The sequence below is a fragment of the Chinchilla lanigera genome, unplaced genomic scaffold (assembly GCF_000276665.1).
Source record: "Chinchilla lanigera isolate Chin_1 unplaced genomic scaffold, ChiLan1.0 scaffold00002, whole genome shotgun sequence".
Classification (NCBI taxonomy): domain Eukaryota; kingdom Metazoa; phylum Chordata; class Mammalia; order Rodentia; family Chinchillidae; genus Chinchilla; species Chinchilla lanigera.
In genome coordinates, this window is record NW_004955403.1 from 51845262 (window position 1) to 51865629 (window position 20368).

Consider the following 20368-nt stretch of genomic DNA (forward strand, 5'->3'; position numbering starts at 1 on the left):
AAGGTAGAGGGAGAGAGGAAGGGGCAGAACAACCTTTCTGGACAGAAGGAGGGTTGTAAGGCCATTTAAAATAGTGTGTCTGGGAGTTGTTTTTTCTCACAAAAAGTGCTGCCTCTCAGAGTTCTTTTTCTATTCAAAATCCTCCCAGTACAATCTGTTCTATTTTAAATCTTAGTACCTGTGGTTCCAGTATGCGTTTTTTAGTCCTTCAGAAAGAAGGCAGTTAAATGCCAGGGCACCTCTGAGCTAAGGCTCTCTTTTTGCCTGGAGTCTTTATTCTTTGCCATGTGAGAGACTAAAACTGGTACCAACACTGTCACACGCCGGCCCTATAAAGTCAAGCGGTCACTGTGGTGAGGACTCTGAAGGTGTAGACTGGACAAGGGAGATGCCCAAGGTCAGGGCGGGACTCTCTCCGGGCAGAGGGGGCTCACCTTGTATCTACATGGGATCACGTCATCCTCCTCTAACCCTGAACCTTGCTCCCTCTGGCTGGTCCAGGCGTTGCCCACAGATCAGGGTTACAAATGTTCTCCAAGCATCTCCCTGACACTTTGAACGTCTGCTGAGTGCTCCTTGGGCCGCCTGCCCGGGAATCTTCCCGCTTGTCTCTCTTCTGGGCTTGCAGCCAGACCCAACTTTTCAAGATGCTGTCTTCCAAATCCTGCCTTGATTCACTCAATCTGCAGCCCTTCCTTGTCACTGTTTTCTTGTCACTCTTTTGGTTTTTCCTGCAGTCATCTGTGTTCCTAGTCTGTCCCATTTTAGGCATTTGCATTTGAAAACGACTACATTTCCATTTTACTCCCAGAAGGCAGCCTTTGTCTGAAGAAGTGCACCTGGACTGCACCTGAGACTGTGAGCCAGGCTAGTCCTTCCGGGGTGCTGAGGGTGTGGTTCACAGTTGGGTTGGCATCCCAATTGGCAGTATCGGCCTGGGCCTATTTATAAGACAGACAAGAGCAGAGGCCTCCCTGCTCCACTGTTATCTAAGAGAGATTCCAGGCAAGGGAGTCTGGCATGGCCTTAGCTCTCTCTGCACATTATGGACAGAGATTGGGTAGATGGTAGTGGGGCTTTTGGTGAGGTATGGAGAAGTCCCTTGAAAAGGGAGAGGATACAATGGACACAGATGGACAAGCTCGTGGTGGTATCTGGGAAAGAGGAAGTGGACTGGGTATATAACCTTTCAGACAAACAAAGGGATGGTGAGGGATAGATGAAGTTGGAGGAGATCCTGGGTAGTGGCCTGTAGCCAGCCATCGTGTTTGTCATCACACAGCCATGCTTCCCCACAAGGTCCCCTCTCAGACTTTGCAGAACTGTCATGGTTCTTCTGTGATCCTGACCTCTCCAGCTCGCTGTTCTTCCTGCTCCCTCGCAGGAGCACCCTGCATTCATACAATGCCATGATGGCCACACTTTACCTCCCCTGAAACCTTCCCAGCCCATCTTGATTGTTCTGTGTTTTCTTTGACTTCCTCTAGAGCTAATAACTTGTTCTACACAGCTTAACATAGGCCATATATATATATTGTGTCTCCTCTTTCTAGCTTGTTAGTCTTTTCTCACTGTGCCTACACTGCTATCAAATCACCATCATCTTTATTCTCGTGTTCCTCAAATGCCAAGAATGTAATACAGAATCAACACATTTCAGTTAATTGATAACTGGGATTCTTGACTAAAGAAAAATTTTAGTCTAAAGAACTTGAAATAATTATACTGGGTGGAAAGTACTCAACTTTGGTACAGTCAAAATGAGTATCTTGAATCTCTCGTCAAGAGAATAGTGTCTCAGTAACATTTATATTTCCAGCACCTAACAAGGAGCCTGATTCATTGGCTAGTTTGTTGAGTAAACACTTGACTCACTTATTTAAGCTTTTCACTTTGAAGATGTTTGGTGTCATTTCAATCCAGTCTTTGTACATAGGTAAATATTGCAACTGACTACTGATGGTTTTTCAAAATCTATGATGCTTTCATCTTGGTAGCTACAAGTCTATTTCCTATTTTTAATATTTACTTTTGGATTTATCACTCCATCAAGTTTATTTATTTTTGACTCACTCCTCACAATAGATGTAGGTGAATGGGATAAAGCAGCATCATTTTCTTCCATTCCATTTCATTTTTATCAGCATTTAGTTCTCATGGGTGGCTTTGCCTGAGTCATCAGTATTGGGCTAATGGACTGGAACAGCCCAAGTTGAAAGGTAATTACTTACTCTGTTGCTGATAGCCCAGATGAGAATAGGACTTATTAGATCTGTAATAATGGAAATCTGTGTTTAATGCAGATCTTTTAAGCAGTTTGAAACGATCTCAAATTCATCTCTCTTTGCCATATGTTAAAATGTCACATTATGGTTTTAAAATTCAGTATGAGAACTGAAGCTTCATGAGGAGACTGCCTGTAGAAAAGTTCTCAAATCTGTTCCTTTAAAATCAGGAGCATTTGTTCATCTCACATCAAGCCTCCTCCAAGAACTGAGCCCCATCTGAGTCACCCGAGGGCAAGGTCACACTGGGAAGAATAAGGCTCGGTTCGTAAGGAACCAGGACGGAAAGGACGAAGAGGAAGCAAGTCTGGTAGCCCCTGGGTGGTGGCATGAGGCTTCTGGGAGTTGTAGATCTTGAGTTTGGAGAATGGACCCAAGTCTAGAGCTTCTTTGGCTTAGTCTTTAAGGTAGACCCAGAGCAGAATGGTCATTAGCCTAGTTCTAGTTTCAGCTATAGAAGATGTCAGTCTTCCATAAGCACTGATTTCTCAAAATGTAACTCCAGAGACTTCTATGTAAAGGTTGTCGTCTTCATGATGCAGGCCTGACCTTCAGATAACTGATGTTAGGTGGCTAGCTCAAGGCCCCTCAATTAACACTGGATTAGACAGGGCAGAATCTAGTTACTACCAGGGTTCCTGTCATACTTTCTAAAGTACATTCCAACTAGGACTTCCAATTCACTCCATATGTTCTCAAGTTATTTCTGCTACCTCATATCTGTCTTCTGGCCTGGGAAATGGCCCTGAATAATTTAGCTTCCTCTCTAGTATAGAGTCTTGTCTGGAGTCTTCTTAATGGGGGTGATAACTGCATAATATTTCATAAATGAAGCAGGGCAGTCATGGAAGATGCTTATACTACATTTGCTTGTCTATTGCTTATAAAAAATTTCAGAGCCTTGATACTTTTTGTCAGTACATTTTCTTTGAGAACAGTGAACTTGCTAAGTGACACATGCCTAACAAGTATGATATGATCAGCCTCTATTTTGGGGAGAATTGGTTATTTTTATTGGATATAGAAATCACTTTTATGATATGTCAGCCTATAGTTATTTGCTATAGTTGCTTATAGTTATTTGTCATATGTTTTGGTGACACAGTGTATACCATTAGGGAAATTTAAGAACTTTTTTGGTAACAGAGCTCCTATGTTATATCTGGCATTGTTGATGTTTTATTTATTTGTGACCCTTTCTAGGTTGATCTATGGGAAGTCCTGAAATTTTCTAAAACTAGTCTTGGAAAGAAGAAAAGCTGTCAATACCTTGGATATGAAGTCAAAAGCTTATGTTACCTGCATAATATCTGATTCATTAGACACTGAATCTATTCATAGTTGAAGTAGATGAGGATTTTAAGGACTGGAGAGTCTTTGGTGCCCCCAGTTGAAAAAAAAAATGAGGTAAAAGAACCTTTCCAGAATGCCTTGGCATTAGGTCTGGGCCCTACCCTCCCTGAGGTTTAGACCTGGCCACCTCTATGTATGTATCCTGTCACTTGTAGGTCTAGACCTCATCAGCTCTAGTTCTAGATCCCATCACCTTTAGGTTTGGGTCTCAGCTTCCTCTAAGTCTAGACCCTGCCACATATAGGTCTGAACATCACCACTTCTAGATCTGGACTCTGCCATCTCTAGGTCTAGACCCAACTACCTCACTTTTAGGCTTACATTTTCCCCAGCACTTCAGTCACTCTTTTATTTCAGAAACGTAAATGAATTTTTACCTTTGGTCAGCTCCTTATGAGTACATCTATATGTATTTATGAGACTGGCAAATTTTGTGATTCTTTCAGAGCAAGAAATCTTATTTGTAAAGAGACTGGCTAATTACCCATGACATTTTAAATGCCTGCAGTCCTTGAGCTAAGTGTGTGAAAACCAGAAGACTCAGGGAAGTATACAGTTCCTGATGGATTTTCTTAGCTTCACATACCTTGATTATAAAAACCAAAGAAATCTTAGCTGTTCAGCAACAATAACATTCTAAACAGGAAAGTAATTGAAAAAACCTGTTAACTGCAAGTTTGCTAATTTTGTATCACAGAAAATAGCACAGAGTTATAAGTGTAGTGATATGGAGATATGATAGACATTTTTCTGGAGAAAAATGAATATTCACCTGGCTGAAAGCATATATTCCCACTGCATAGACATCAGTGATATTAACGGTCGCTGTTATAGTTCACATGTTGTTTCTTCAGTTAAAATTCAGAGTAATCCAGAGTGAGAAGCTCTGAGTTTTTCAAGATTGAAACTCATTAGAGATATTCTGGATGTTTTCCTAGATAATGAGGCAGGGGAGACCACCATTCCTGTCTGTGATTGAGAAGAACATAGTGACATAGTGTCTAGACCTATTGCTCAGTGCTACTGTCTGATAAAGTAAGTCCTTCATTAAGGCTTTTGTTGGTTTGTTTCTTGGTAATTTGGTTGGTTTTCTGTTTTTTACTGGGGGAACATGATTTACACCTGGTTGCAGCTTCTTGGATCCTTTCCTGATTTGGAAGCATTGGAAAGAATTAACACTCCCCCTTGGTCACAGTCTCCTACTGGCGGTATCCTGTTCACTGTGCTAATCATGGTTTAGTCTGTGCCCCAGCCTGTCATGGCTGCCTCACAGGTCAGTGTTATCTTCTAATACTTGAGTTATTTTTGCCCCTAAAGCAATGTGGTAATAACATAGCATCATCATCTATTTAAAAAAATATAGCTAAACTCTCAGATTTCTTGTAGGAGACGCAAACTCTTGGATCTTCACAATGGATAGATACCGTGGACAGGAGACAAAGTGCAGCTTCTCTCTGTAACTGTGGGACTCTGGGCTCTGAGAGTCTGTCTCTTCATCTTTCTGGAAGAGGAGTGGGACTGAATGAGCTCCATAGTTACTTTCAGTTCTCATAGTCTATCGTTTATAATTATAATGCATGTTGTGTGTGTGTACTTCAGTCATTCTGAAAAGAAAGAAGGCTTTGTATTGGCATGGTTTCATCTTGGCGTGGTGTGTCTATTTTTGTTCAGTGGATGCTTTCTGCTTGGTGTCTGGTATGCCCTTGATCTGTTTTCTTTGAGGTTGATGTTCCTGGTTTCTGGTCCAGGCCTGGACATAATAGGCCATGGGAGTCAGGAATGTGGGTTCTGGTGTAAACAGACTTGGGTTCACGCCCAATGGTGTGACTGGTGTGCACTTTGGGTGAGGAAGTGGATGGCGAGGCTAATGAAAGCAAATATTTTTTCTTCTCAGAGCATAGACATGTGAGTGAAATAAATATAAGACTTAGAGTGGGGATAGGAGACATTGTTTTCTTGGTTCCAAATCCTATTTGAGCTAGTTTTTTATGTATAAAATGGGAATGCTGCTTTTTTGGAAGAGGGGTTGAGGTGAGATTTAAGAAGATATTGATGGTAAAGCTCTTGGCACAATTACTAATTTGTGTCTGCCTGGATCCCTGCACCTCCACAAGTAAAGATTTTTCAATATACAGAAATTTTGACTCTATAGTTCTCCTAGTTGAAAAACTGTTTCCTCTGTACTCACAAATAATTTCTGCCACCCACCACGTGGATTTTTCCATGCTAAGCAATTTCCCAATTTTCTGCAGGTACCAACTGGTGTCCAGTGATTCAATTCACTTCTGGCACTCGCTGCCCAGAGTGTGTCAGACTTCATAGGTTAAGGGCTCAGTACCACAAGACTGCTGTCATTGTACTCTAGGTGCCAGTTGCAAGTCCCAGGTTGTCACCCGTATTTCTGTCTGCAGATAGCTCCCACAACCCCCACCTCAGGTTCCAAAACTTGTAGAGTGCTTCAGGAGATGCCTTACTTCTCCTGAATTGGTTTGTCGTAAAGGACACAATTCAGGAATAGACATATGGAGAATGTGATAAGGTGGTGCCCAAAGGAGGGGTACATGGCTTCCATGTCCTCCCCTGGGGTACCATCCTAGCAGCACCACCCCAGAAAGTTCTGCAAGTAGAGTTGGAACTTTGGCCCAGAGATAGTAGAAGTTAAACCAAGGCAAGGAGTATGAGCACTCAGGCAAGGCTTTAATTTGGGGAGGAGGGTTACCTCAAAGAGAGGAGAGAGAGGTTGAGAAAAAGCAACCAGGCTGACCCCATAGCAAAGAAGGGAGCAAGCTGTTTATGGGTTGCTGGGGTGGGCTAAGGTCTGGTAGTTTTCACTAGTCTTGGGAATAGTTTTAAAAGGTGTAGACAGCCTGGCACTGAGGAACAGGCAGTCAGCTTATCCCAGGAACTGTTATGTTCCTCGTAGTCCTCCATCCTGCACAAACATTCTGGCCTTGTGGTAGGATGGGCTGCTGCAGCTGCTAAGAGGAAAACACAAACCAGGCTTTTTAACCAGTGACAGGTTAAAGGCCTGGGAATTTGTTTGCCCTCTCACCTTTTGTGGTGATTCCTAACAGTTTCATTCTCTCATCTAGTTCATTTTTGGAGATGTTACGGTGAAGGGGTGAGAACGCCAGCCATGCTTTTAATGAGTAACAGGCCCTGGGAGTGCGTCTGCCCTTTGTTCTTGTGGTGATCCCTGACTGTCTCATTTCCAAATATTGCCAAGTTGTTGCCACATCTCTTCTCTTCATCTGACCTTCTGAACTTGACCTCTTCTTGCCTGTGACCTCTTCTTTGATAGCTTTCCATTGCAGTCATCCTCTCTGGGCTCCCTTGTCAAATTCACAATTAATCTAGCAAAGACTGATTGAAGACTAGGTGCTGTCCTAGGCATTAAAGGTAGGTGAGAGAAGAGGATGGGTGGTGTCTACACCCCCAGTAAATGTACATGCACGAGGGAAGCAGGGACAGAACACAACCAGGAAGTGCAGAATGCATTATAATTTCAAAGTTGCTGAATGCTGCAGAGTAGCATTGCAGAGAAGGGCGAGCAGGAAGCAGAGTGGGATGTTATTGTATAACAGCTGGTCAGCGAAGACCTCTCTGCAGAGCTAATGCTTGAGTGGAAATGTAAATGAAACAAGAAAGTGAATAAAGCAAATATCTGCAGGAAGAATGTTCAGGCAGCTGGAACAGCAAGTGCAAAGGCCTTGTGGGGTTACCATTTGGACAAGTTCCAAAGACAGCGTGCTGTGTGACTGGGGAGGAGGGAACAGGTGGCACAGACCCTTGGGGGCTTCAGGCCAAGGTACAGGCTGTGGAATGGATCCTAAATGTGGTACACAGTGGCAGGAAACTTCAAAGCTGGAGATGACACGACTGTATTTATATTCAAGACAATCACTCAAATTGGTCAGTGGAGAATAGGTGGCTGGAGGAGAGCCCTAAAAGGCGAGAGTGGAGTCATGAGGTGTTTAATTAGTGGAAGAAATTAGATGAGCTAGCTAGGTAGTGATCATCATCTGAATGCATGAAGGATGAATCAGGGACCTTCTAGTGCTAAGCAGAGGTGTTGTCATCTGGAAGCCTCGACTCTACCCTGTGTGCTGTGCTCCTGTGTGTATGCAGCCTTCTTCCATGGCTCTTGTGCCTCGCCCAATGGTGTGACTGGTGTGCACTTTGGGTGAGGGAGTGAATGGCGAGACCAATGTAAGAAAATATTTTTTCTTCTCAGAACATGGACATGTGAGTGAAATATAAGACTTAGAGTGGGGATAGGAGACATTGTTTTCTTGGTACACAAATCCATCTGCAGCTTCCATCTGGAGCCTCTTCCTGAGCTCTTTCCCAAAAACATTTTGAGGCTGAGGCATAGACAGTGACTAGCCTGTGTGTCCTCTAGCTGTGGCAGCTAAGGCAGGTTTTCTCGTGCTTGATCCCAATTCCAGATAATCCCTCGTTTGACTTACAGAATGGATATTTGGATAAAGTGAGAGACAAGAATGTGGCCTGTCAAGATCAAAAATACAAACTAAGCTGCACATATTATCTCTTGTTGTGTGGTAAAGTACTCCAAAACTTAGTACCTTAAAATAACATACACCTATGGCCTCGGTTCCTGCAGGTCAGGGGTCTGAACACAGTCAGCTGTGCCTCCTGCTTCAGGTGCCAGTTAAGGCAGAAGTCTGAGTCCAAGGCTCAAACCAGGAAGGACCTGTTTCTGATTTTGCTTGGGTGACTGCTCGGTTCAGACCTCACAACCTTGTGGCCACCTCGGTCCTTTGCCACACAGGCCTTTCCAACATGGCACTTGCTTCGTCAGAGCATGGAAGGGAAAACATCTACTGGCAAGACGGAAGTTCTAATATTTTGTGACTTACTCTCAGAAATGGAATCTCCTCAGTGTTGCTATGTTCTATTAGTTAGGTAAGTTACTCAGGGAAAAGGGATTATTCAGGGCCAGGAGGTAAGTCTGCGTGGCACAGCTGTGTACTGTGAATTTGTTCACAGAGTATTATTGAACAGAAAAGACCTCAGAGGCCACCTTGAGCCCTCTTCAGTTTTAACTGATGAAGAACATGAAACTCAAAGAAGTAACTTGACTTATGCAATGCTACGGCTACTTTGGAGTAGAGTGGGCCTGCTGACCGTCAGGCCAAAGGAAGTGGGTTTTATTTAGCTGTCATATCTGGAAGACTGGTTTTTAAGTTTACAGTTTTAACCTCTAAGTGTTTTATTTATTTTCACATTTTAAAGGCACTGCCTTTATGTGGTGATCCTGTGCCTGGATCTAAACGGCCCATTTTGGGCTTTGTTTGAGATGCAGGACACTGAGACTCTGCCTGAGCTTGTTCAGCCTGTTTTCTGCGCACCCCCTCCCCTCCTTATATGAAGTGTCTTTGAAGCAGATAATACAGTCTAGGAAGCAAGTCTTTAAGACAACGTACCCTAAGAGCCAATTAGTTGCCTGAACTGTCTGTAACATCTTCATGGCCTTATCTAGGGCCAGAGATAACCTGGTTGAGAACTTCATTAGTCTCTACTTTGTGTTTTCTCTTAGCTCCTGGGACCTTTTGGGCTTTCTATACTTAGTACCACTTTGGTCCCTTCAACCCTGCCCATATGTTATTTTAGATGATTGTCACACAAGGGCATAGGAGAAAATAAATAGATAGATTAACTATGTTCAGCACCAGTACTGTGTGAGAAGTAACAGAAGACAGATCCCAGCATGCCAGTGGCCCTTACGCCCTCTATTGCCAGGGATCGCATGTTAGTCAGGGGCCGGGGAGTGGAAGGTCTCCTGAGTGTCTGGGGTGCTCCTGGGATCTACATTAATAGAGCCAGCGAAGGAGCCTCCAACAGAGAAGTTATAGCCATGATTGGGAGGCAGCTGTAGCCACAGTTAAGGGCAAAACAGAGGTCTGGGAGCTTGAAGCAGTGGCAGTCGGGGCAAAAATGAAACACGGGGAAGTCCAGATCAAGCAGAGCAGCAGCAGTGATGTACAGAGAGCAGGAGATGGCCATGCTTTGTCCTTTCTCCTTTTCTTTGTTTTTTCTTCTTCTTTTAAAAAAGTAATTCTTCCTTGAACTGTCTAGATAAGGCCTAGATGTAGAGGTGGGGAGGAAGAAGGTTGTGGTGCCCAGGGAGGCAAGGCCCAGGCTTTGTGGGAGGGATTGGGGTTTGATATGGGTGGGAATTCAGTTTTCTCCCTGTTCTCTTTGGTAGTCAGCCTGGGAAAACTCCTGCCCTCTAAGTTCCCCTTTGAGCCATGTGTAGACTGTAACTCTTCTGAGCAGGAGAGGTCAGTTTCCTGCCCATGGGAACAGTAAATCCCAATGACTGCCTTCCCCCTGGACTGGGTGGGTTACTTGCTATGTTATATGCAAATACTGGGGCAGGTTACTTGCTATGCTATATGCAATCAAAATGGCCAAGGAACCTCTCTCCAGCCTAGGATTAAATGGCTTGGTTTGCTCTGGATTAAATACTTCCCCGACTAGTTCTTTATGAAACTGGCAAAAGGTTTTTTGAAGATGAGACATATTTAAAACAAGGATATGGATCCCTTGGATTTGCTTGATGCTTTAAACTTACTAGGTCCACCTCTCCCTGTGTTTCACCCAGTCCATGTGACAACCCTGGGAGGCAGATGGACAGGCAGGATCTGATTTGATGGATGGAGAGATCTAGGTTCCAAAATGTTAGGTGATGTGCCTAAGACATACAGCTGTCAGCTATATAACTAGTAACTGCATACAACCAAGATTCAGACGTAGGTCTTCCCACTGTAGTTCTAGAACTCAAACTGAACAGGAAATAGCCTGATTTTGTCACCTACTCTGTGAAAGAGGAGAAAGCGAGGGTTAGTGAACGGGAAGAAAGTAAATGATATTGAATAAAGCGTGGGAATAAACAGTTTGTAAACATAGCCTTCTGATCTTTATTGCAGGGCTGTGACCCAGTTCTTTACCATTCTTTCCTTGTGCCTTCTACTTTTGCTAAATATTCCCAGAATTTACCACGAAATCCTCTATCTCAAGCTGAAGGGCTGCTGTGTCCTTCTGCAGAGCCCCTGCTGACCTCATCTCTGGAGATAGCTGTGCCCTTAGCAAATGCGAATCCCCTTGTGGACAATTGGTGGTGAGGGACAGCTGGAGGCAGGGGCAGTTCATCAGCATGCATTACTACCAGGCCCAGCAGTCATTAGAATTCATTATAAATTGCTCTAAGTCCCAGGAATCTCATTTATTTCTCACTTGGCAGCTGAAAGATGTTACCAGCTATAGATCTAGGGTTTTTCTCCAAAGTCTTTACCTAAGCATTGGGGGCAAGTAGGTCAAATGACCTGGTGGGTGAATGGGGTGAGGCAGAAGAGCCCCCTTCCATCCAGAGTAGATTTTTCCGAAGATACCACTGGCGGGGATTCACTGGGGCTGTGGGCACAATTTAACCCTTTGTAATTCTGGTGGGCTACGGAACACTCAAGGGTGTTTTTGCAAGTCCTTAGGAAGAGAAAATGAACAGAGAAGGGGGAGAAATAGCTAAGGGAGAGCAGAGATCTGCCCCGTTGCCTCTTCTGTCTCAGCTACTGAAGACACTTTCCACCGAATCCTAGATCATAGGCTGAACCAGCCAGTCACTTAATCCTCTGAGAGGTTTAAGTACCTGAGAGCTTTCTTTTCCCATGGATACCTAGTTATCTTTCAAGGTTGAGCCCTATTGCCAGGACCAAGCAGTTGCATGTGGATCATCCTCTCACAATTCTCACAGTGGTTCTGTGAGGAGATGTTATTGCCATCCTTTTTTTTTTTTCAGGTAAGGAAGCTGAAGCTCAGAGTTGTGTGGCTAGCTCCAAGGCAAAGTTCTCATGAGGAGCGGAGCCTACCAGAGCTGCACACTCTGCTTTGGCTCTTTCCACACTGTACTACCCTCCACCTTACTGATGCTCCCTTACTGATGACGTAGTGTGAGGTGAGCCTAGTGTGACTTCCATGCTACTAGACCTTCACAAGTATTCAGTCCCTCCTTTCCTCCCTCCCTCTGTTCCTTCCCTTTTCCGTCTTCCTTTCTCCTTCCTCCCTTTCCCTCTCATGACCCTTCCCCCCTTTGTCTTCCTTCCTCTTCTGATGTTTTGAGACAGAGTCTTACTCTGTACCCCAGGCTGGCCTCAAATTCATGATTCTCTGCCTCAGCCTTCCTAATGCTGGGATTACAGGTGTACATCACCACACCCAACTTGTAACCCTTTTATTACTGAGAATTTACCTTTTAACTAAAAGAGAGGCTTTTCCCTGACATTGTATTATCATCTTCTTCTCATGCCTGTTCTAGCACAGGGGATGGCAAACATTTTCCATAAAGGTCCAGATGGTAAATATTTTAGGCTTTGCAGACCATACGGTCTCTGTCACAGCTACTCATGCCTGCCATTGTAAAATGAAGGCAGCCATGGACAATATATAAATTAATGAGTGTGGCCGTGCTCCAATAAAACTTTATTTAATGACACTTGAATTTGAATCTCATAGGATTTTCATGTGTCACAAAACATTTTCTTCCTTTGATTGTTTTTCATCCATTTAAAAAAAATACAGAAGAAACACTCCTACCTCATGAGCTATACAAAAACAGGAAGCAGGTAGAATTTGGCTAACAGGCACTATTTTGCCAGTCTCTGTGGTAGACTAATTGGACAGTAGCCATTTACCTTTGGATAAAATTGTCACTGTGCTCATTCTCCTGGGAGCACATATGACTTAAAACTTTATGTGCAGGTAAAAGGCTTTGTCACTTCCTAGAGGGATTTTGGGCAGACGTGGCTGTGACGGGAAGGGGGAGAGTGACACTAGCTAGATAGCTGTCTCTGCCTGAAATAAGGTCAGTCCTGCTGTGGTGTTATTGTCTCGTCAGTGAAAATGTTAGATTTAAATCCTATATGCCATTTATCTTTAAGCTCTGTATTGAGAAAAAGGTCTTGCTTTGGTTTCTGTAAAAATACCAGACTTAGATCTTTTTGTGCGAGCTGTCATCAGGCATTCTGAGCATTGATCCTGTAAATTCATGCTTTTTAGTGCTGGCACAGGGATTGCTTTTGTTTCTGAACAATTTCATGAAGTATTTCTTTCAACAGGGACTCATATCAACTTTCAGCAAAGCTACACTTTCCACCTCAACTAGATTTTAAAGACCTGGTACCTGCCATTGTGCTACAGAGGACAGCTTTAGGGTCCTTCCTCAGTGTGAGCTTCGGCGAAGCGTACAGTCAGTTGCTGGCCGGCTTCTCGGGGTCAGGAAGACTACATGGCCAAGCCCCCTTGTGCATTTGGTCTCCAGGAGATCCACAGTGAGCACACACTGCCAGAAACTTGGCTGGTGACTTCTGGAGTATCTCGAAGGCTTTCTTTGTACCCACTCCTGGGTATATTCTGGAATAAAAACTTTCATAAAATTGTATGTCTGTGGGATTTAGAAGGAAGCATACAAAGGGAAATGGAGACCTCATAAGGAACTTGATTTTCTTTAGTGCCTGGGCCTTTCCCACCCTCTTACCCTTGCCTTGTGTTGTATGCTGGGAACTTTACTAGGATTGCTACAGCCAGGCTCCTATGTAGCTGCTTGATTTACTCAGTCACCCTTCAAAAAGACCTTCCTATAGCCCAAGAGAACATTTATTTATTATGTTCCTCTACAAACTAGGGGCTGGTAATCTGAGAAAAAAATTAGGTAGATTATCCATTATAATATTAAAGCTCAACTTCTTTTCTATGTTTCTTTCCAGGATATTTTGCTTATACTAAGTATTACTAGTAAACAGGAGTTGTTTGCTATTATTGTTTCAAAGGTAAGCTTAGAAAGTCCTATAACATCATGCTACCGGTCAGCATGGATTTATACTCTGGCTATTTCTATATTCAGAGGTAGTTCTATAGAAGTTCTATTGTGCTAAAGAAATAGAACTATCAGTTACTCAATCTTTTGAACTGATTATACATGTAGGCTATAAACTCATGGAATTGGGCCAGGGATATAAGTCAGTGGCACAGTGCCTGCCTGGCAAGCGTGGGGTCCTGAGTTCAATTCCCGGTACCAAAAAGAAAAAAAAATAAATTCATGGAATTTAATTTGAATGAGTGGGTTAGTATGATGGACCTTTGAAAGTTATGCTCTGGGAAGAAAAATTTCTTCCATTTGCTTTATAAGCTTAGAGTGTTTGGTAAGCATACAGCTTAAATAACCAGAGAATATTTGTATGTTTAGGTTTTCTTACAAGATTTTAAGAAATACTTATTTTAGAATGGTTCATGTTCCATAAGAAATTGCAAAAGTAGGACAGAGTTCCAGTGGGCTTTTCAGCTCGCTTCCTCCACTGGTAACATCTAGTCACAGTACACCGTTGCCTCTCAAAGCAGGAGATTCACACCGGTGTTATACTCTTAATTCACATGCAGACTCTATTTGGATTTCGCCAGTTACTTCATCTTTGGTGCATGGTTCTATGGAATTTTACTACATGTGTAGATACGTGTAACACTCATTGTAGTCAGCACCAGAGCTGTTCATCATTCCGAGAAACTCCCTCCTGTTACCCTCTATCAGTCACATTCTTCTCATAACATTTTTTCTGACCATGTCATTAAGAAGTGCAAATAGCAATATAAGTGATGTAGATTACAAGAAAGTGGTTAGTTTTCAATTGATTTTTACAAATGGCACACTTCAAGTGAATGAGATAGAAAGAATAGAGAAGCATATTCCAGCTGTGAGCACTTCCACAATCTACTTCAAGTTCACGGGTTGTATAAAAGTGTTTGTGTGAGATAAGATTTGAGGCTTATTTTGTTCTGTTTGGCTATTAAGTTTTTGCAGCACCATTGTTGAAAAGACTATCCTTTCCTGATTGAATTACCACACCTTTGTTAAAACTTAATTCTGTGTGCTCTGTTTTGTTCCATTCATTTATAGGGTCTTCTTACATTAACACCATCCTGCCTTGGCTACTGTATCCTTATAAGAGTATGTTTTGGTATTAGGCAGTGTAAGTTCTTCAATTTATATTTCAAAATTGTTTTCACTATTTTAGGTCTTTTGATTTTTCCATATGAAGTTTAGAGTCAATACATTAATATCTATGAAACTCTTCTTGGAATTTTTATCATCACCATGTTAAACTACAATTTGGGGGAGAATTAACATCTGAAGAATGTAGATTTTTACAATCTGTGAACATGGTGTATTTTTACATTTATTTAGGCCTTTACTTTCTCTGAACAGTGTTTTATAGTTTTCTTTCTTTTTAAAATTAAGTTTATTGGTACAGTTTAGATATACATAATGATCACATTCCTCATAGGGAACTCATTCCTGTACATGATATATATTCATTCCTCTTTTATTCATGGTACAGACTTTAAACATACTTTGTTAAAAATCACCCAAAATATTGTGTGTTATATGATGCTGTGATAAGTAGTACTACTTTTTAAAAAAATCAATTTCCATTTATTTGTTGCTAACATATAGAAATATAGTTTATTTTTGCATATTGATATAATCTATGTTCTTAATAAACTTACTTATTAGTACCAATAGCTTTCTTCTTTAGGATTTAAGACATCATACAATTATGTTTTCCATATATAACATTTTTTTCTTTTACTTTTATTTCCCTTGTTTGTCTTTTTGAATTGAGTAGGACTTCTCTACAATGTTGAATAGAAATACAGTGAGTATACATATTTGCCTGTTCCTAATTTAGGCAGAAGATATTAATTCTTTAGCCTAGCTAGCTGTAGATTTTTGGTAGCTATCCTTTATCATCTTCTTGGTTTACAAAGAATTTTTTAAAATATCACATATAGGTGCTGAAGTTTTGAGCATTTGTTGAGATGATCAAATTTTTTTTGTCTATTGATATGTTCAGTTATATTTATTGAGTTTTTGAATGCTAAAATGTCTAAATCCTTTGGAACAACCCCATTTAGCCATGATTATTATACATTTTGTATATCCCTGCACTCAATATTAGTAAAGGATTTTGTGTTTATGTTCATAAGGAAGATTTGTCCATATTTTTCTTGTCTTTTTCTTCTGATTTTGGTACCAGTGTAAAGTGACTTTTACAAGACGAGCTGGGCAAAATTCCCTCCTTCTCTCCATTTGAAGGAGTTTGAATTAGGGTTGGTATTATCTCTGCCATAAATACATTCAATATTTCTCAGTGAAACTATATGAGCCTAGAGATTTTTTGATTAGACTTTCTATTTTTTATGTTAGTTTAGGTAATTTGTATCTCTTGAGGCGTGTCATCTATTAATTCGTTACCTGTCAGCTCCAAATGCATCCCTTTACATAAGCTCTGAGATATACAAAGGCATTTCTTTATGTGGTCGTGGTGTGAAGTGTCGTCAGTAAAAGACACTGGGTGGTGTGTGTGTGGGTGGGTGGGTCGGTGTATTGCTAGTGGAAGTCTATCTTACCATTTCCGGTGGGGCCAGAGTTGGTAGTGTGGGCATGTGGACTTCTGGCATAGCCTGTCCTAGCCTTGGTCTGGAACATAGTCTCTCTGTGTTATGAAGCTTTGGCCTGGTGATGACTTTTCCACAGCCTCTCAGCAGGGACCCTATGCTTCTGCCCATGGTAGTGCCCAGAGCCCCTCTTACTGCAGATGGTCTAGGGGCTCCTGACCCTGTCCAGGTCTAGACCCCCCCCCCCCCTGCACAGGCACAGTGATGTTACTCGGTGCTGATCACCTACGTTCTTGTGGGTGGCCTATTTCTGGCCCATCATCTCCAGATCAGCTCTGAGTGCCCAGTGGCTGAAACCTCCTCCCTTCCTTCCCCGGCAGGTCTGAATCCTTCCAAACGTGACCTGCCTGGTCCTCCTCCTCAGCCCTAGGGTACCGAAGAACATTTTCTTATGTAACATAATGACTTTTAAAAAAATCTTAGCATTCTGTATTTTAGACTCTCCATTTGGCCTACTGGTGCTTTCTATCTCCTAACTGACCCCAGACTTCTACGAGAGCAAGTTTTTTGAAAGTACTGCTGGTGTCAAGGCTTTGTCATCAGTGGTTTTGCCCTCATTGAAAGAAGGGCAGGAGGCCATGCTGTGTGTATTCAGCTGATATATTTTTCCTCTCCTCACTCCTCTCTTCCCCTTGTGTTTTCACCTGGGACTTAACTAAAGAGGAAGAACAGAATGTGAGTGATGTTTCTGCAATCAGTGAACCAGGAACACAATTTCTAACATTACTGAATTGATCAGCTCCAACTCTTGTCTTTCAGGGTTTCATGGTAGCCAGCAGAGAGGTTTAGAATTTCTTGATATACTGTGGGCACAGAGTGTAACAGAATCCCACTGCTTTGTTGCTTAGACTAGAGGTACCAGGATATTAAGCTACTTACAGGGGCAGTTTCCAGGCTAACAAACAGCTTACTTTATTATCAGAAATAATTAAAATTTTCAGGTTGGTTTTTATTCCCCTAGAAAAGGCAGAGGGGCCATATTTCTTATAGTCATCACCATGAATAGAAATAACCCATCCATCTTTTTACTTTCATCTAGACAAAGAAAAAAGCCCCCAGACTCAACTAAACAACCAGTCAACCAAACAAAACACTGAAATAACAGAAAAGTCTCTCTATTGTAGTTAGGCCTTTGGCATGAATTTAAATTTAGCCTCCCTGGGAATTTTGGAAAAACATTTTTCTTCATTGTTTTTGTAAGCCCTATGAAGCAGAGATATAACTTCCCCAAACAAAACAGCAGGAAAAGCAAGTAACAATCCCCTGGATAATGCAAATGAATAAAAATTGCCAGAATTATTGCAGAAATGCTAAAAGCCCTACTTTGATATTTTATACCCTATCCCTAGACTTTAGTGGTTCTGAAATGCCTGATTTTAGCAATGCCAGCACACCAGGGAACAAAGTTTGTGGAGAAAATAAATTATATAGAGATATGCTCCAACTTAGAAATGGGTCATGTTCTAGGGGTTGATTTGTAATCAGTTAGACTGGAAATATATTTTTTCCTCTGAAAATTAGCAATATAAAAGATGGTTTGCTTTCCTAGCTAATATCATTAGTTTTTCCTTTGTAAAAAAAATTGCATTATTTTTCCTTTTTTATTAGAACAGAATAATACATCAATTTTTTTTTCTTGCTGTGTAATCAGTTACCCCAAAGTTTACAGTTTAAAATGACAATCAACTATGAGTTCATGGTTTTCTTGGGTTGGGAATCTGGCTGGCCTCTGTGGGTGTCCCTGAGCTGGGTCCCTCATGAGGTTGGAATGAAGTGTCAACTGCACTGTGTCTTCTGGGGCTACTCATGTGGCTGTTGACAGGCTTAAATGTCCTGCCTCATGGTCCTTTCTGTACAGGCTGCCTCACGACAGCAGGTTACCCCACAATGAGCTACACAAGAGAAAACAGGAGAGCACCAGAGACAGGCATCACAGTGTAGAGCCTGGCCTCAGAAGTGACTTCCCATCACCCCTGATGTTCTGGTCAGCAGAAGTGCATTCCTAAGTCCAGCCCACACCCCAGGGGAAAAAAACCAAGCTCCACCTCTTGACGGAGCAGTGTCTGAAGTGGTGGCTATGGATTTGAAAGGGAAGAGGTTCTGTTTTCAAGCTCACCAAGCCTTCAAGTAAGACTGCAGTTTGGCTAGCACATGGGTTGAGGCTTTGTGAAGATTTTGAGCCACAAGCTTCATATCCTATCATGCAGTTGACCCCCTCTGCATTTGGAACATACCTTGCATCTGAATGGTGGTTTTTGTGCATCAGAGGATTTCCTCCTCAACTTGGGAAGAAATTTCTTTCCATAGCTAAGTAGTGCAATGTGCAGCTTTCTTTCTCCAGCCAGGTTAGTGGTTGGGCAGCTTGGGGTTATAGGGTAGGTTTTCCTTCTCACTCTCATGGAGTGCAACCAACTTAACAGTATGAAAGATGTCTTGATGCTATAGGGTAGAACTTAGAGTGTATTTTTGTCCATTGAAATAATATTTTGTAAATGGTGATCAGAATCCTAAGAAAATTTGTATTTGGGATTCATTATGGGCTGAGTAGACCCATGTGGGGTGGCTCACCACCACTTACAACAGCATATTCATCAGAAAATGGATTTTGTGTCCCAGATGTCCATCTTATAAATGTGGTTTTTTGTTGTTGTTGTTTTTGGTTTTTTGGTACTGGGAATCAAACTCATGATCTCAGGCTTGCCAGGCAAGCACTTATGCCACTGAGGTATATTCCCAGTCCCTAGATTGTTTTTGAAATGTGACTCATTTTTAAGTTGAGGACTTGCCTGTGTTGTTAGGTCCTCCCCAGAAACCTTCCTAACACTAGTTTATATTTTGTGCTATCAGTCTTTTGGGAAGACAGAAAAAGAGGATTAACATAATTTACTCTTAGCACCAAGAGCTTGGCAGATCCATCTAGATATAATGCTACTCAAACTCAGATTTTCTGTAGGGCCTATCCTGAAGTCCCTTTATAGTTGAGGTTTGACAGGTCACAGCCATCTGTTCCATCTCCAGCACTCCAGGGTCATAGGCAGGTGCTTCCAAGCACACTTTTTCAGATTTGGGACAGGAGAAACATTTTGCCTGCCTTGGACCCTTTCAGCCCAAATCTCTATGGAAGCAGGTGGCCTTTGCTTCAGAGAGAGACACCATTTGGCCCAGGTGCCTTTGCCTCTCCCTGTTTGGTATTTCAGATGTGTCATCTTTCTCAGCAATGTAATGGTCAGTCATTAGAGAATTGTCTGGAAAGTGACCTGTGGCTTGCATAGCCAAGTGATTCTTGAGCACATATTCAAGGAAGGTAGCAAACTGCATGCTGCCCTCATCTCTGCCCCTCCATAAAAATCAGACACCGAGAATTACATGTGGAGCACCACCTGCTTCCTTTGACTTCCCCAAGTTAAGATGTTCTGGTTTGCACAAAAAAGACAAGTATAAAAATCATCAGAAAATGCCTGTCTGTGTCATTTGTAGAATCACAGCTGAGGATTTTGTTCATTATGTTTCTTAATATGAACATGTACTTGGTTATCCAACTTCTCTTAATTAGCCACAAGACTAGCCTGCTGTCTCAGAAGGCCAGGTCTTTGGAGGAAATTTTCAGAGCAGCCAATTTACAGGTGCTGTCTCTCTACTGTGAGGGTTTTTTTTTTTTTAATTCCACAAACTTATTGAAAATCAATTGGAAGCTTCATACTAAAAACTTAATTTTAAGGAAAATGTAAACTGCCTGAACTGCTTCTAAAATTAGGAATGGTGAACATCTAAAATAGATTTAAAAATAGTCTTATATTCTGTTATGGAGGAAAATGGCAAAGGAGGCAGAAATAGAAGGGGCGAGAGGCAAGCAGGCCAGAGAAACAATTCAAATAGGTAGTGGATTCCGAAAGGTAACATTCTTGTTGGTATTTACTCTGAATATCCCCTGCCCTAGATAAAAAAAGGAGAAACATGGAAACACCTTTATGTTTGTTATTAATAGTCTTTTGATTTTATCTAAATTTTGAATGCTTGATCCTTTTAAAATCCTTTCCCCCTTAAAAGAAAGGTCATTAACATAGTGCTCTGGGGACTACAGACCAATTTTAGAGAAGAAACAGAGTAGTATCTCTTTTCTTGAGGTCTTTTAGGGTGCTCCCACTTACTTGACATCTTTTTTTTTTTTTATTTTAAAGAATAAAAGAAGGATAACATAATAA

General features: G+C 41.8%; 1 protein-coding gene across 5 annotated transcripts in view; it reads left to right on the plus strand.

Moving 5' to 3' along the window:
- Nucleotides 1-20368, plus strand: part of Msra (methionine sulfoxide reductase A) — a 341517-nt gene that overhangs the window by 115509 nt on the left and 205640 nt on the right. The window contains exon 1 of one of the 5 annotated variants that reach the window (XM_013514408.1): nt 12928-12985. The exons of the other annotated variants lie outside the window; for them this stretch is intronic. Within the exon in view, the coding sequence (XP_013369862.1) occupies nt 12943-12985 (43 nt within the window). The 5' untranslated portion in view covers nt 12928-12942. Of the gene's footprint in view, nt 1-12927; nt 12986-20368 lie in introns of those variants that run through there. 5 annotated transcript variants of the gene reach the window in all.